Source organism: Chaetodon trifascialis, chromosome 3 (assembly GCF_039877785.1).
Source record: "Chaetodon trifascialis isolate fChaTrf1 chromosome 3, fChaTrf1.hap1, whole genome shotgun sequence".
NCBI lineage: Eukaryota > Metazoa > Chordata > Actinopteri > Chaetodontiformes > Chaetodontidae > Chaetodon > Chaetodon trifascialis.
The window spans coordinates 29,201,334-29,214,234 of NC_092058.1; the positions used below are offsets into that span (position 1 = coordinate 29,201,334).

The 12,901-nt window shown below is 41.3% G+C and overlaps 1 protein-coding gene across 1 annotated transcript; it reads right to left on the reverse strand.

Moving 5' to 3' along the window:
- Positions 1-205: 205 nt before the first annotated feature.
- LOC139329277 (CCN family member 5-like) lies at positions 206-6,002 on the reverse strand. Its single transcript, XM_070959481.1, has 5 exons — positions 5,943-6,002; positions 3,988-4,204; positions 2,155-2,403; positions 1,197-1,429; positions 206-493 (listed from the first exon to the last, which is right to left on the reverse strand). Exons 1-5 carry the CDS (start codon positions 6,000-6,002, stop codon positions 206-208), a joined length of 1,047 nt encoding a protein of 348 aa, XP_070815582.1.
- Between the last annotated feature and the right edge of the window lie 6,899 nt (positions 6,003-12,901).

Consider the following 12,901-nt stretch of genomic DNA (forward strand, 5'->3'; position numbering starts at 1 on the left):
GGCACATCTGGATACACCGTTCTCAACAGCTATTGTCAAATGTCAAGTTTCACATCCTGATTGTAATATTTCCATAATTCTGACACACTGGCTCAACTTCCTGCACTTCCACATTTTCGTGTGTGTATGTTTAATAATTTTTATTCTGAAATTTTCTCACAGACAGGACCTGCCCATCTTTCTTGCAGCTGGACGCACACGCTCCTCACATCCAGGACAGGACACTCCGTACAGCTGTGGCTGGGGATTGGTGGCAGGTGGAGGTGCTGCAGGAGCAGGACTCGACCATCATCACCTGCTGCTGGATGAGCCTGCCTTGGGGGCAGCGGAAAACCATCTGTACTGTCCTGGTGTGAGAGGGGTTACAGCAGCGTCCCTCCGAACAGGTCGAGGCACAGAACCTGGGACGGTAGGCTCTGGTGCTCCAGCAGCCCTGGTGCTCAAGCTGAATGGACAGAGGTGAAACATAGCTGCTCTCACACACCCCCGAACCCTGAAAAACAGAAAGTTTTGTTTGACAGGAAAAACTATAATAATTATGCAGTTACTCTTATTGCATGTCCAGTGATGTATATATAGTCATTTGTATGTTGGTACATGTTTAACATCTAAATTGAGCCCATCCTTATCTAGGATTATGGCATAAAAAATTCAGCATCAAATATAACATATTGGTAAGGGTGCAGTGGCTGTAGCTCAGAAGCGGTTGTCTACCGATAAGTCCTGAATAGAAAAGTTGTTTTCAAATCTGGCAAAATGAAGTTCTTATGAAAAGAAAAAGTCTGCTAAGAGAAGTGAGTGTGCACTTCATTCCTGGGGACCTGAGGCTACTCTCTTCCCAGGGGATGCAGACTTGGGGTCCCTATGAGGTCTGCAATTGGACCTGTCACCATGCTGGCTTTTGAGTTCAGCTATTTCATGGTGTAGAGCTAGCAGTAAACTAGCTCCCTGTTGTGATGCCAGTTAGCTGGCTAAGCTAGCTGGTAAATTCATGACTGTGAATTGACTTGAATTCAGTGACATTAATGATTGCTGCATTCCAGTGAAGTGTCCCAATAAGCCATGCCAATGAGCCAGCACAGTGGCAGCTCAGACATGTGTTCTTGGGTGGAACTTGACTTTGAAATGTAGTGACAAGTGTTTAATCAATGGAATTATGACTTGAACTGATTAATGTGTGTTGATTGTGCAGTGACTACCTGCAGCCTTTGTAGTCCCTGAAGCAGAGTCTGGCATGGCCTGATCTGACACAGTCTGGTCTCAGTCTGCAGGCGACAAGCCCAGTTCCTGTTTATAGTACGGGTGGAGACACCTGGGCCACAGCTGTGGGAACAGGGGCTCCAGTCTGAGGTCCACTCAATACAGTTGGAAATTGAGCCAAATGATGGCCTGGACAGCCCTCCACCGTAGTTCTGACTCGCTTGCTCTGCTGGAAAGACACACAGAAGAGGAAAATATTGGCTGTGTGCATCAAGCTGGAACTTGTTTGAAGTGGCAGGCTTTGATGCAAACTCATGAGTGAGAAGATTCAGCCCATATTCAGTCTCAAATGTTGTAAATTGCTGCTTGGGTGAGGTCAGTTTGCTAAGAATAGTGCTCACAGATGTTTTATGCATGTGTTTGACCTTCTGGCACTTCTTTGGTATTGAAATCTGTTTATTTCGTCACAACCCAGAAGCGACCTGAACTATTCTGGTAGCCAACTGTGGGTTCATGTGTCCAGACACCTGCTGGCCTGAATTGAACAGCAGCTTTTAATGCCTGGCAGGAAATAGGGACGGCTGTAGCTCAGGAGGTGGAGCAGTCCATAAGGATACTTCGGCAGTCCACATGCCAAAGTATCATTATCTAAGATACTGAACCCCAGTGTGTGAATTCATATGTACGTTGCTTTGGATAAAGGTGTCTGCCAAATGGCTTATTGTAATTGTAAATAGATGAAAATCTCAATGCTGAAGTATTGAATTCAAATCACTGAGATGAGATGAAATGCCTCTGCAGTGTTCAAAATACAGTAGCTATAACTAATGCTTTTACTCTTTCATATCAGTCTTAACAACCTAACTTGTTGCATTTAGTATTCTGATAAACCAGCATAGACTAATGTGTTTCCAGCCGTCTTTGTTTGGTCTTTGTGACGATCCACCACATTACCTGCTGATGGATTTGAGGAAATGGTGTTGTCCGAGCCATCACACACCCACTCTTTGCAGCAGCGCCCTGGTAGTCTCACCAGCTGAGGGTTGGGGCACTTATCAGTGGACTTCTGCAGATCATCGCTGCACAGTGGCACGCAGGTTACCCCTCCCCCCAGGCACCGGCAGAGATGGGCACAGGAAGGCTGAAATACCTGTCCCTCCTGCAGCCTTCTACCATTCATCTCACAGCCCAGCTCGTTCTGACCTTATCACAACAAAGGCAGGAAGAGGAGGACAGGATGGAATGTTATGGAAATGAAAGTGATAAGCTATATTACTTCTGTGCAAAGCATGAGGTGAGTTATGTGAAACATGCTCTGACAAATAACCTGCAGGAAAGAGCATATGCTGATATCCAGTCATTACTGGAAGAGCATTAGTAAGAGATTCTTTGGTAAGTAATGCAGCACAATTGTCAGGAATTGAGTCACTCGTCTGTCTTTTTATGGAAAAACAGGCATCTGCTCAGTAATGCTGTCTGAAATGGATGCAGTGGGAACAATTGTGTGTGTGTGTGTGTGTGTGTGTGTGTGTGTGTGCGCGCGCAAATTGCGTGAAAAGACTAGAAAGGATATTGTCCTTTTCTTATCACAATTAGTATCACAACAGTGATACTAATCACGACAGTGTCATGATTAGTAACAGTGGTAGTGGCAGCAGTGGCAGTAAAATAGTGACAGCAGTGGTAGTTGCAGTAGGTGCCTAGTAGTATAGGCAACCTCAGTGCTATTAGTAGAGTAGTGGTAGTTGTAGCAGCAGTAGAAGTATTGGTAGCATAGTAAGGTACAGTAGTTGTCATTGCAGTTGTGGTACTACTACTGACAACTAGCCTCAGGTTGTGCCACCCATGTATTATTATGATATTCAAGTCATGAAGCTAAGTATTAGCTTTGCTGAAGGATAATTAACTGGAAATTGTTCATACACTACAGAGCATTGTGCTGAAGTCATTTCTGAAGGAATACATAGCACTGAGTTTTTCATTTGCATCTGAATAGAGTCTGCTCAGTTGTCATAGAGTTTAGCTTTTCACAATGTGACAAATATACATATGATAAAATATGCAATAACTAAGCTGACCAAACTGAGCAAATACATATATTTATTTTTGTCAAACTATTGTTTCTACGGTCAAGAATTAAAGGTGCCCTGTGATTTTTCAGATGGATGTAAGAGTGTCTTAGTCCAAAGTCTGTTCATCTGGACATCTGATCAAAACATATTCTGATATGGATCAATATATATCTGATAGTTTCAAAAGAGCAGTTTGTGTGTAAAATGGCCTCTGTGAATGAAAGGATTTATGTCAGAAAAATTAATCCTTGGCTGTGACTGTAATGATAATACATGAGAAGTACAACCCTGATCCAAAAAAGTTAGGACGCTGTGTAGAACATAAATAAAAACAGAATGTAATCATGTGCAAGTGAATTGTGTTCACAGACAACAGATTTACAAAGTGCTGCTGTCTGAACTTGTTTGAAATGTGTTGTGCATCAAATTCAGAGTAAGCATATATTTACAAAAATCAACGAGGGTGATGATGTCAAGCATATATAAAAAAAAACAAAATTATATATATATATATATATATATATATATATATATATATAATTTTGTTTTTTTTTGGAAGTTTTATGGAATCAAGTGATATGCTACTGATTAGCTTAGTATTGACATAGATTGACATAGCAGCACAACATTTTGTGTTGTGGTATTAAAAGTAGAGGTATTTGCAGTTCTCTAATCCAAAGACATCAGTTTCATCTTGAGTGTATTCTATTCGCACCAACACACTGTCCCGGCCCTCCAGGGAAGCTGGCGCTGTAGTCACACTGCAGCCCTCGGTGGGTGTCACAGGGCAGTCGGTCAGTGCAGGCTTCACCCTCCTGCCTCGCACACACCTGGCAGCACCCACAGCTGTCTAACATCAGAGGAATGGCAACAGGGCAGCGTGGCGCCGTGGGCGGGCACTGACATGGCCCAGTACACAGCTGGCACCACACCTAAAGTGAAAGGAGCAACATAGAAGCTGCTGTTTATAATGTCACTGAATAACTTGTTTTGCTCTCTGTTTATGTAGCCAATAGCTGGTTCCTCTGGTATTGAAACATGGTTTAGTGCTGCAGTGGATTTGACACTAAGACATGTTATGTAAAGGTAACCCTTGAACATCACTGTGAGCAGTTTTCACAGGCACTGCTGTCTGTTGAAGAAATATTTCCAATGCAAACGGTTCACAGCAAGGTATGTAGATCATCCAGAGTAACTAGGGCATTGTGTCTGATGTCACTGCTCAATTTCACAAGTCTGTATCTTTAAACCTCAGCATGTAACACTGAAACTATCTGCTGGGACCAGTTGTTTGGGATTTGGGTGTTCACTGAAATCCCCCCAAACAACCCTTTAATTGCTGCAAAAGCAGAACATATCTTAAGTATTAAAAATCTCTAATCATTTGCATGATGCAGGGCTTCTCTTTATGCTGGATGGGGTCAGCATTTCTAGTGTATGCTGAAATTAGATTTCAGTAAAAGTACCTTTATCTGTACTTCAGGTATTTCAGCAAGGTGTTTTAGTATTGTTGACGCTCCTGTCCCTGGCTGACCATTGTTTGTATAACTTTAGCCTTTGATTTCATCCGGCTCATCTCTCATGGGATAACAAGACACTGCTATATATCCAGCATCAAGAATGTAACAAAACATCTGTTGGTCACTCATACACAAAACTAAAAGCAGAGAATATACTTCTACATGCTCTCATAATAACATATGTTTATGTGCAAAGTTTCAAATAAATTGGACACCAAATAGCAGAAAAAAGTAAAGCCTTCCTGATAAATACATGTTTTCCTCATCTCTACAGCTTTCTACCAACTGGCTAACTTAAATGTTTTGTATTTCAGCAGGCAGTTCACTCTTTGTGCATCAACCATGCTGAAAAAAATCAGTTTTTGTTTTTCCTTAGTGAACAACATATTGTTGGTTCCCAGTAAAATAATAATAATAAAAAAAACAAATAGAAAACAAAATGAAACTAATTTTCTGTATCATTGAGAGACATTGAACAAATCTACTTTCGTTTTCCAGACTAATGTAAGGTTCAGTTTTCACACTGAGATCTCAGCTATTAAGATGTAGCTTCTTGGATGAATTCTGTACCATATTCATCTGAGATCATTCTAAATGTACGCAGTTTTAGTTTGGTGCATGATATCGGCCCACTGGCCTTTACTGTCAGCTAACATACAAATATTGATGGTTTTATTATTGACCAACATCTAGCACACACTTCTATTGACCACAAGCCCTTGATTTGTTTATCCCAAATAATATCCTTCTACTCAGCTTGTTTTCTTCCATGTAGCAATTCCATAACTGACCTAAACATACTTTCCAGCAAACCTCAAATGGTTCCCATCCCATACTCTCCACTTTGGTGCATATTTGTGCACATCCAAAAGATATATAACAGCTCTGTTTTGCACTGACAGACATTGAAAGCTTAATCCCGGTCCTCTGCTTTGTATTGCTGCCTCCAATAATGATAATCTGTGTTAACATGAAAAACAACAGGAATATTCCCAATGCAACCACCTTCATGATCATTATGCACACCACAGGCCATCGTGTCACTACAGAGAACTGTAGAGATGAGTGGAAGGACTGCTTTCGTAGCTAAAAGTATGACCGGTCATTTTACACACATTTTACACATGTATAGAATATTGGCAGGTCTCACCTGAGTGGTGATACACAACAGCAAAGAAACCAGCTGGGTGTCTCTTCTGTCCATCTTCATCACCTCTGTCCTCTTTGCGCCTTTTTTTCCTCCAATCTCCCCCTTCTTCTCCTCCTCTGGAGAAGGGTGTAGTTGTATTTCTTAAAACTGCCTACCTCCATTCAGTTATATAGTCTAGGTTCGGGTGTCATGTGCAGTGGCCTGCAAAGTAAATAGTGTAGAAGAATGAAAACTTTCAGGCCTATCTCAGCATTCCTGCAGCAAACCTTCTCCACTGCCACCTTCTGCCCTGGATGGTCTTTACCTGCAATATGTTGCTGAAAGGTGCTTAGTTATCCTGGCTGATAAAATAGAGCTAAGTTTAGGGCTAAAGCTGTAGGCTGCAAACCTTTGTTATCTCCCTTCTGTTGATCCACAGTGTCAGGAAAGATATTTAATTTAAGGCTTCCTATCTTTTTGTTGAGTACTACATTTCCTTGTCTGACTTTAACATCTTCCCTTTCTGTCAAAATTTCCATGAAGACAATTGTCTTGACCTAATACTTATATTAAAGCTGCAGTAAATGATTTCTGAATACAAGGGGTCAGAGAAAAGTCAGAGGAAGATGACAAATGCTCAGCAACCACATGATACTGGCTTATAAAGTTGGCTAACATAGCAAACACCTGCCCATTTACGTACCCAGCAGATAAGGAGCAGCAGCAGTATGTATTTGGAGCAGTATTTATAGCCAGCTTGTCTAAGCCAAGCATTAACTCCCCCTTTTTATGATTTGGTCTAATTGTGAGAATATTATGTGGCCCTTTACTGCTAAATGCTCCACTCTCTTGACCATCTAGTGGCTAAATTTGCCTGTTGTTTGGATGTTATGTGTAATATGCAAGTTGCTCATAATGTGCCTAAACCATTTGTAATGGTCCTCTGCTCACTACTCCAAGTTTTAGTTTTGTGGCTCACAGCTCAACAGCTCTCAAAGCTCTGATAAGCCCTTAGTATTCTATCCTCCCAGTACCCAGTCTCTCTTAGTTTTTATTCTCATCCTAATTCTTCTTATTGCATGTATTTTATGTTTATGTGTATGTTTAAGCTGCTGCTACAATGAAAGAATTTCCCAAATTGGGATCAGTAAAGTAAAAGTCTAACTCTATGATTGAATGCTGGTATTATCTCCTGCTAGGTCAACAGGAAGCAGTTTGCCAACATGCTAGCCATAATGTGTCAATGGCTCTGTCTGAAGTCACATTTCATAGATGTGGAAATCAGTGTTGTGCAACTCCCCTGTCAATCTTAGTTTAATGTTCACTATGGCTTGCATGTTCAATGGGAAAAATTAGTGAGTGAACAAGGGAGTGGTTTTGGACCAAAGACCACTGATAGCAACAAAGTTTATTGCAGAGTTAATTCAGGTCCATTAAAGTGGCTGCTGGGGTGGTTGTTCACAGATTTTTGTGTGTAGGCCAGATATGTGACCTGTTTGCAGCTATGAAGATGCCTACAATGAGACTGGCAGAACAATGATGGGTATTTGTCTCCACCTAATGGTTGAATTTGATCAATAAATACACTGGTGAACAGCTTCCTGGATTTCACTGTATTTACAGGCACTCTTTCCCTAACTGTGTAAAACGATACCCTACATTTTTAAAGTCTATTCTAATATTCTACAACTCTGACCATAAAACACAACAGAAGAACACATGAAATCCAACAGTTAATTCAAACACTTTTACTTAAGTACTCTTAAACAATCACGTGGATCTGTGTTCACGTCAGATGTCTTAATGCTTCTGCATGCTTTGGAATATAACAGGGCTGAGATTACCTGGGACTCAAAATAATGCAAATGTAGTATTAGTCTGTGTATTATTAGTCTGTCATACCTATCGATGACTCTATATTTCAGCACATTGAATTCAAAATGAAACAGTCATGACATGGTTAAAATCCAGATGCTCACGTTTCATTTGTAGAAGTTTACATGCACATCAGATGAACTGTGTGGTAATTGATGTCCAGTGCTTAAAGACTCTTAAGTATAATTTTGTGGTACTTAAGAGTACATACGCAAGTACTTTACTTTTCTGTTTTGTCCAACATTTGACTTCCTGCCCACGACATTTAAATGAGAAATACTGTACTTTCTACTCCACTATTTACCAGACAACATACTGTATATTGCTAAAATCAGCTCCACATCAGTCAGCTTCAACATTAAAATGTTAATACAACAGTAATGATTGTCCAGTGGTATAACATATAACAATATATCTCTGACAGAGGCCATTCTATTGCACAATGACTACATACTCATTGTACTCATTATACAACATTATATTCACTTATACTTACACAATATATGAAGCTTGGCTGATAATACTGTACAAAAAGTGGTATTGCTACTTTAACTTACATAAAAGTTTGGAATACTTCTTCCACTGCTGCTGATGTCCTCCAATAAAGGGACAAAATGTAATTGTATGATTGACTTGACTGCTCAGATGTTTCTTGGACACATGTTTGCTTATTTCATTTCATTCTTTCAGGTGCATCAGAGCTTCCTTTCCTTGCACACTAACACAGTTGTTTCACTTCTACTGCCTGATTAGATCTCTTGTGTGGGCGTGTACTGGCTGAGCTTGATTGACATCTCTCTGAGTCTCCCTTAGTTTGGCTGCACCTGAGCATAGCTCTACTTGATTAGATCTTTGCATAATCAGAGAAAACACCTGTGTGGGTGTGTAGAGCCTGAGAAAAAGCTGATTCTGGATGTGACTTTTGCATGGGAAGTGTGGTGTTAGCTGTTCATTTACATTCTCTGTAAACGTATCTCCCTGGATAAATATGTAACTTCTTTGTGATTTGAAGTTTAGTTTAAATGCTTCTGTATAAAAAACATTAAATCTGAGAATATTCAGTATATACGTAATTATAAAATACAAATTCCTCATGTTATTAAACCCCACAACTCCCCCTGAAGCAATAGCAAATGCAATTGCTTCAGACTGATTTACTTGGAAATGTCTTTCTCATATTTTCTTGCTTAAACCCTCGACCAGGAATGCTCAATTTTTTTTTCTTTGGAGGGCCAAAACTAAAACTTAATGGTGGGCCATGGGCCCAAAGCAAACACTCATTGTATTGTATTGTGTTGTTAAGATGCAAAAGGGAACCAGGATTCAATTCAATTCAATTCAATTTTATCTGTATAGCGCCAAATCACAACAGAAGTTGTCTCAGGACACTTTCCATATAGAGCTGGTACAGACCAAGCTCTTTTATCTACAAAGAAACCAACAATTCCCCCATGAGCAAGCACTTGGCGACAGTGGCGAGGAAAAACTTCCTTTTAACAGGCAGAAACCTCGAGCAGAACCAGACTCTGGGTGGGCGGCCATCTGCCTCGACCGGTTGGGTGAGAGAGGAAGAGCAAGAGAGGGAGAGTGAGACAGACAGACAGACAGAAAGAAAAGCAGTCAGAGAGAGAGAGAGAGAGAGAGAGAGAGAGAGAGAGACAGAGACAGAGAGACAGACATGCAGTCACAGTAACAGTGACAGTGGATGTAATAACAGCAGTAGCAGTTGCAGTGGATGTCAGGCAGGGCCAAGGCAGGAGACGCAGCTGAAATCCACAATCCAGATTCAGCCACTGTCCATGGGAACCTGCAAGACGACAAAGCACAGAGACTCCGGGGAAGGAGCTAAGTTAGTAACACGCCGTGGTAGGACATGAGAGCGTGCGGATGGAGAGGGACAGAAGGACAGAGGAGCTCGGTGTATCTTTGGAGGTCCCCCGACAGTCTAATCCTATAGCAGCATAGCTAGGGGCTGGTCCAGGACAAGCCTGAGCCAGCCCTAACTATAAGCTTTATCAAAAAGGAAAGTTTTAAGCCTACTCTTAAATGTAGAGACAGTGTCTGCCTCCCGGACAAAGACTGGAAGATGGTTCCAGAGGAGAGGAGCTTGATAGCTAAATGCTCTGACTCCTGTTCTGCTTTTTGAGACTTTAGGAACCATAAGTAGACCTGCATTCTGGGAACGCAGTGTTCGAGTAGGGCAATAAGGTACTATGAGCTCTTTAAGATAAGAAGGTGCCTGGCCATTTATGGCTTTGTAAGTAAGGAGGAGAATTTTAAACTCTATTCTAAACTTTACAGGGAGCCAGTGCAAAGTGGCGAGTATTGGAGAAATATGATCTCTCTTCCTGGTTTTTGTCAGAACACGTGCTGCAGCGTTCTGGAGCAACTGGAGAATATTCAGCAACGAATTTGGGCAGCCTGATAGTAAGGAATTGCAATAATCCAGCCTGGAAGTTACGAATGCATGGACTAGTTTTTCTGCATCATTTTGAGACAAAATATGCCTGATTTTTGCGATATTACGTAGGTGAAAAAAGGCTGTCCTTGAAATTTGTTTTACATGGGAGTGAAAGGACATGTCTTGGTCAAAGATAACTCCCAGATTCTTTACAGTGGTGCTGGAGGCCAGATTCTAAGTTCCCTTAATGGACCGACGTCCTGTGCAAAGTGTCACTCTGCCTGCTGTGCTTAGATTATGAAAAATAGTTAATAATTAAGGATCGCACATATTTAAAGAGCATTTTGCCTCACAAAATAAAAACAGCATCAAAAGTGATTTATATTATATATTTTTTAAATTAATTAATTGTTTGTCAGTTGAAACATCTGGGGGGACAAATCAAACCCCTTGGCCCCTGTTTAAGCAGCCCTAGCCTGAACTGTAGTAAAAAAAAATATGTGTAGTACAGACATCCCATCACTTGGGGGCACTGTTGAATATGTTTTGGCCTCAGATGACATGAACAGTTTCCTAAGCTTTCAGTTGTCAGCACCAACAGCAGCGCAAGTGGTGACTATTGAGGTTGTGTTTCTTTTATTGTTACAAACCCACTGCGCAGACCCAAACCAACAATGAATGTATCCACAACATATATGTGTGTGTGTGTGTGTGTGTGTGTGTGTGTGTGTGTGTGCGCCCAAAGTCTGATACATCTTAGAGCTCCATTGTTGTCCAAAAACTAATAAAAAACACTAATGAGCCACACTGTTGTACTGGGTGACATGTTCCTTCATTACCATGAACACACACATTGTAGTATGTTGAAGATTTTCCTCTTCAGTAGGAACCAATGGGCTCAGGACTGAGAGCCACAGGCAGGCTGGGGAAGTGAGAAAGAATTGAGAGATGGACTCACACTCTCTTGTCTTTGGTCTTTTCAATGGGATTTGATGAGAGTAAGAAAAGTGCAGAATGTTACCAGACTCACCCTTAAAGGATGTTATATGATATGATCAGAAATGCAATAAATATTCAGGAATGTGATCAGTACTCACTATTTTTATGCAATGTATTGTCCTCTCTATCTTTATTATAATGTTTTTGTGGTTGTAACTGTATGGAATACACATGCTAACACCTCTACAGTTACATTCACACAGTGAGACAATGACACAGCTGTTCTTATCTGGGCTGATTGATTGGCTACTTTGGCATCAGTGACTGATCAATCACTTATAAGCTCTTCAGCTGTGTTCAGTGTGATCTTAGTTGAATAGTATTTGGGGAAATGAAGATAACCCACTCAAGCTCAAACTAATGCTACACTCCTTAGTGATTAACTCAAATTTTGAAGGATGAGATGGAAGATTTTGGCAACTTAGTTACACTACACAGTGGAAACAGCAGCGTCCGGTGCAGGTATAGTAGAATGAATAGACTACCAATTGTTATGTGCTTTGCTGTGTTGTATGTACATCTGTGAATTCACATATATTAAAATGGCCACTGCATTTTGTTTTTTCACATTGCCAGAGAAAATGATCCTTATCTCATTCACATCAATACGTCTTCTGCTCAGTGGTTAAACGGGTCAGTGACATACATTTGGGCTGACCTGCTTTGTGTGGCTGCAGTGAACCTCCGTCTCACCGAGGTAGTGAGGGACTTTTCCAGTGCAACTGGAAGGGAAGTGAATATAGTTGTTGTTTCCTACTGTTACGGCTCCAGGAGACATACATAGAGAAACACATAAATAATACAACATCTGCACTGCAGATTCACAAATAGAGGGATCCTGCGTTTGCTGACTGACTGACAATGTTTGACATTCCAACAGGGCGTCCTTTCAGGGCTGGGAAAGTCTGAGGGGGGATGAGTGTGCTCGTTGGTGGTTAATTACACAGGTCACAGCTTGTCAACTCCAGATTGTTTTCAGCTCCAAAACAGAGACTGGTCACAGGTAAATAGATGGAGGGTGGCATGGTGGCGCAGCAGGTAGTGTGTGTGCCTCACAGCAATAAGGTTGCCGGTTCAATCCCCGGGTCGGCCAGGGCCTTTCTGTGTGAAGCTTGCATGTTCTTCCTGTGCATGCGTGGGTTCTCTCCGGGCACTCCGGCTTCCTCCCACAGACCAAAAACATGCTCATTAGGTTGATTGGTGACTCTAAATTGTCCGTAGGTGGGAGTGTGAGCGTGAATGGTTGTTTGTTTGTATATGTTGCCCTGCGATCAGCTGGCGACCGGTTCAGGGTGTACCCCACCTCTCGCCCGTCGACAGCTGGGATAGGCTCCGGCCCCCCCACAACCCTGAAAAGGGATGGATGGAACAAATAGATGGTATCTCCTTTATTGGTAAGCATGGAAAGGAGACATGAGTGCAGAAGTTTCCAACAGTGACAATATTATCTTAATTCTTATCTTAAAAACTAGCAACATTTAAACAGTCAGTCATTCAGTGCAGTCATTCTGGAATAAAGAACAATAAAAACATCATTCCACACCAAAATAACCAAAGAAGCCAAAGTGTGTTTTCCCTCACAGGGTAGGTCTTCCATCAATTTGACCTGTGAGACAGCGACAACATCTGCAAACACACCATATCGTTGATCCATATAAGAATGCACCGACCTCAATAAAAAACATTCAACCTCATACATTTGTGT